Genomic DNA, 3,491 nt, shown 5'->3' on the forward strand with positions numbered 1-3,491 from the left:
AAAATATTTCTTGTGTTCTACTGAACACAAAAGAAGATATTTTGAAGAATGTGTGTAGCCAGACATTTCTGGTCCCCATTGCCTTCCATAGCATTTTTTCAGTGGAAGTCAAGTCACTGTGGACCAGCAACTGTTTGGTTACCCACATTCTTCAAAATATCTACTCTTGTGTTCAACAGAAATGCATACATGTTTGGACCAACATGAGGGTGAGCAAGTGATAAAATTTTAATTTTGGGTGAACTAACCCTTTCATTATTTCTCATGGCAGAGGCTGACTGTGTCATGCCGAAATGACACACATAATTAATAGAAAACATTTAGGGATTTTTTTTCCCGACCATTGTATTTAGTTAGGGTCTTTCTAAGTTTGGAGAATAAAAGCCATACTAAAAGTATCTGTAGCTCCTCCCATCTAGAGCCCTAGAGTCTGGTGTGCACTAGTACATAATGCAACATGGGCACCAGTTGCCATAGCAACAGGGATGCAAGAATCCATTAGCAGGTACCAGTGTGTTATAAGGGATAATTCTGTGCTGTCTAAAGTCAAGTGAAAATGGAACAAATACATGGGACATTTTAAGCACTGTTGTCTGTAGAAAACATGCTTACATGCTGCTCTACAACAGTTCGAACATTAATTGGTGAAAAAACACGACTCTTTCTAGGTCTAAAGGCGTGATCTTGAATGTTGCTTCAGCGAGTGGCATGTACCCAGTTCCTCTCCTCACCCTCTATTCTTCCTCGAAGGCAAGTCATCTTTCTCTTCTTTTCTCTATCTTGGATCAGGCCTTTCATACCTTTGTGAGAAAGTCTGTCTTGTCTTTTGTTGCTAAAGTTCTCAGAGGATGTTGCTGTACACTGTATGGTTAGCAGCACTATTTTGAGCAAATTAGTTGTTGATATTAGAATGCTACTGCAGCTTGATGCACTGGGTTATTATTATTATTATTTTTTTAACTTTCATGATTTTAAAGGACACGCATTACATGATTATTCTCATACCTCCAGGCCTTTGTGGACTTCTTCTCCCGTGGTCTTGCTGCTGAATACAAAAGCAAAGGGATTATTATACAGGTAATTTATTAACAGTGGTTTAAAAATTAAAGTCTATACAGAATTATATTAGTTGCTTAATAAAAAGAGTGACATGTAAATATGCAAAGATGAATTTAAGTGTAATGCCATTTGATTATGTATCCATCTATCTATCTGTCTATCCATCTGTCTGTTTGTCTTATCTGTTTTTTTGCTAGTAATGATGTTCACTGCTTACACTGATAAAGTGTCTTGTGTAACTCTTTGAAGAGTGTGCTGCCGTTTTATGTGACGACCAAACTGAGCAAAATCAGGAGGGCCACTCTTGACATCCCCTCTCCGGAACGCTATGTTAAAGCCCAGCTGTGCACTGTAGGGCTGCAGACTCAGTCGAATGGTTACTTCCCTCATGCCGTCATGGTGAGACCCTATTAAAATGTCTTCATCTTTAATTCAGTGTCCAGGTCTACAATGAATGAATTATACACTACTCTTCAAAAGTTTGGGGTCAGTAATATTTTTTTAATGTTTTTGGAAGAAATCTCTTATGCTCACCAAGGCTGTATTTATTTGATCAAAAGTGCAGTAAAAAAAAAAAGTAATATTATGAAATAATATTACAATTTAAAATAAATGTTATTTTATATTAAATATTATAAATTAGTATATAAAATAAAACATTTATACAAGTTGAAAAAAATTGTGCTGCTTAAAATATTTTTTGGAAACTGATACATTTTTTTCCAGAATTTTTAGATTAATAGAAAGTTCAAAAGAACAGCATTTATTTGGTTATTTAAAATATGAATCTTATAACATTATTAATGTATTTACTGTCTCTTTTGATCAATTTAATGCACCCTTGCTGAATAAAAAAAAGAAAGAATTGCACTGACCCCAAACGTTTGAACAGTAGTGTACATTCTACAAAATATGCTTAATAGGACCATTTGGAATAATGGAAGCTTGTATATGATATAAACTATAGTACTAAAGTGGATTATTTTCATATTCTGTATTTTGACAGTCTAACAAGTCTGTTATTATGTCATTGATGCAGGGTTGGGTGACTACTGCTCTGCTTCCTGCAAAACTGCTCAACAAATATGTTATGAGCACGGGGTTGTCCCAACGTGCACGCTATCTGAAGAAACAGAAGCAAGGTTAGAAACAGAAAAGGGACAGACAGAGGGATGAAGGAATGGTGTGATTAAAGGAAAGGAGGGACCAACCAAAAAAAAAAAGAAAAATCCCCAATCTCTCTTCCCTTTTGCTATCGGGGCCAAGAGTACTCACACCCAACTGCTCCTGAGATGGTTCAAAACAAGCAATGTATTTTCCAGACATTAGAGTGGTGTATTGAGTTGTAGCTAACCAAAACATGATTTGCTTGAACAGCCTTTGCTGGCAAACAGTTTTTATTAGTTTGGTAAGACAACCACAGAATAGCTGAAGTTCCTAACAGTCACTAACAGCATTGATCAGTGCAGTTTGTTTGGCTTTCTTTTAAAGAAAGTAAATGTTTAAAGAAAGTAAATTAGTAGTTCTCTGATAATAGTCATCTGATGAACATGCATAATGAGAAAAAATGTTCTCAACCTGAATGAAATGTCTATTTACGCAAAACAACACTTCCATTAACATAATTGATGTGACTGAAATTAGGCAGGTTGCCCTCAATCATTTAAAAATTGCATCTGCAACGTCTACAAAATGGTGCACTAATAATCTTGGTCCATATTTGCTTTTTTTTTTTCATCTGACTCAGCAGTTTAAACTAAATGCACTACATGAACTATTTGTGCCCATCACAAATGGCACTATGCTTTCTATCTTTAGAGCATCTTTTTGAATGGAGATGTGATTTATATTGCACTAACATTGTTGTGGAAAGTTTGTGTACATCCTGTATGGTTAACTTTGTAATGCTGGTACTGCTGGTGACAGGAAGCAAATTTCAACTCTGACACCAGTTTATTTGAAAGCTAAGGCTGTTATTCCGTTATTATCTGGTAAATGATTATGCAGTGTTTTCTCCAAAACAGAATTCCTGAATTCATTATAAATTAAACTGTTCTTAGAAGTCATGAACAACTTTTACAAGACAAAAGTCTAAGGCCTGCTACAGCAGACTTAATGCACTCAATATGCCTGCTTGTGAATTGATCTTGCATTTCAAATAAAATCATCTTTCTAATAATGTTGCTAACTCTTATGTTTGATGGATTTGAAACACAAAAAGGGAGCTGTTAGTTGACATTGCTTATAATGCATGTATTGTTATATAGCACATGGCTGTGTTTGTGGTAAATTGATAAAGATGGAAGGAGAAAGTTCAGTTCAGACACCATTCAGTAAGACTCATCATGATGATTTTGGCATGGCTTAATTCCTTTAATAGATCATCATTCTGTAGCAAAGATAAATATAATTGTGTGCTTCAGTGGAAGCAA

The 3,491-nt window shown here is 35.2% G+C and overlaps 1 protein-coding gene across 1 annotated transcript in view; it reads left to right on the forward strand.

The window, feature by feature from the left end:
- Positions 1–2,282, forward strand: part of LOC107695363 (very-long-chain 3-oxoacyl-CoA reductase-B-like) — an 18,756-nt gene extending 16,474 nt beyond the window's left edge. Inside the window, exons 8-11 of the mRNA XM_016495244.1 lie at positions 669–750; positions 1,012–1,077; positions 1,309–1,458; positions 2,099–2,282. Of these exons, the coding sequence (XP_016350730.1) occupies positions 669–750; positions 1,012–1,077; positions 1,309–1,458; positions 2,099–2,206 (406 nt within the window). The 3' untranslated portion in view covers positions 2,207–2,282. The remainder of the gene's footprint in view (positions 1–668; positions 751–1,011; positions 1,078–1,308; positions 1,459–2,098) is intronic.
- The last annotated feature ends 1,209 nt before the right edge of the window (positions 2,283–3,491 follow it).

Source organism: Sinocyclocheilus anshuiensis, unplaced genomic scaffold, assembly GCF_001515605.1.
Source record: "Sinocyclocheilus anshuiensis isolate Anshui unplaced genomic scaffold, SAMN03320099.WGS_v1.1 scaffold282, whole genome shotgun sequence".
Classification (NCBI taxonomy): Eukaryota; Metazoa; Chordata; class Actinopteri; order Cypriniformes; family Cyprinidae; genus Sinocyclocheilus; species Sinocyclocheilus anshuiensis.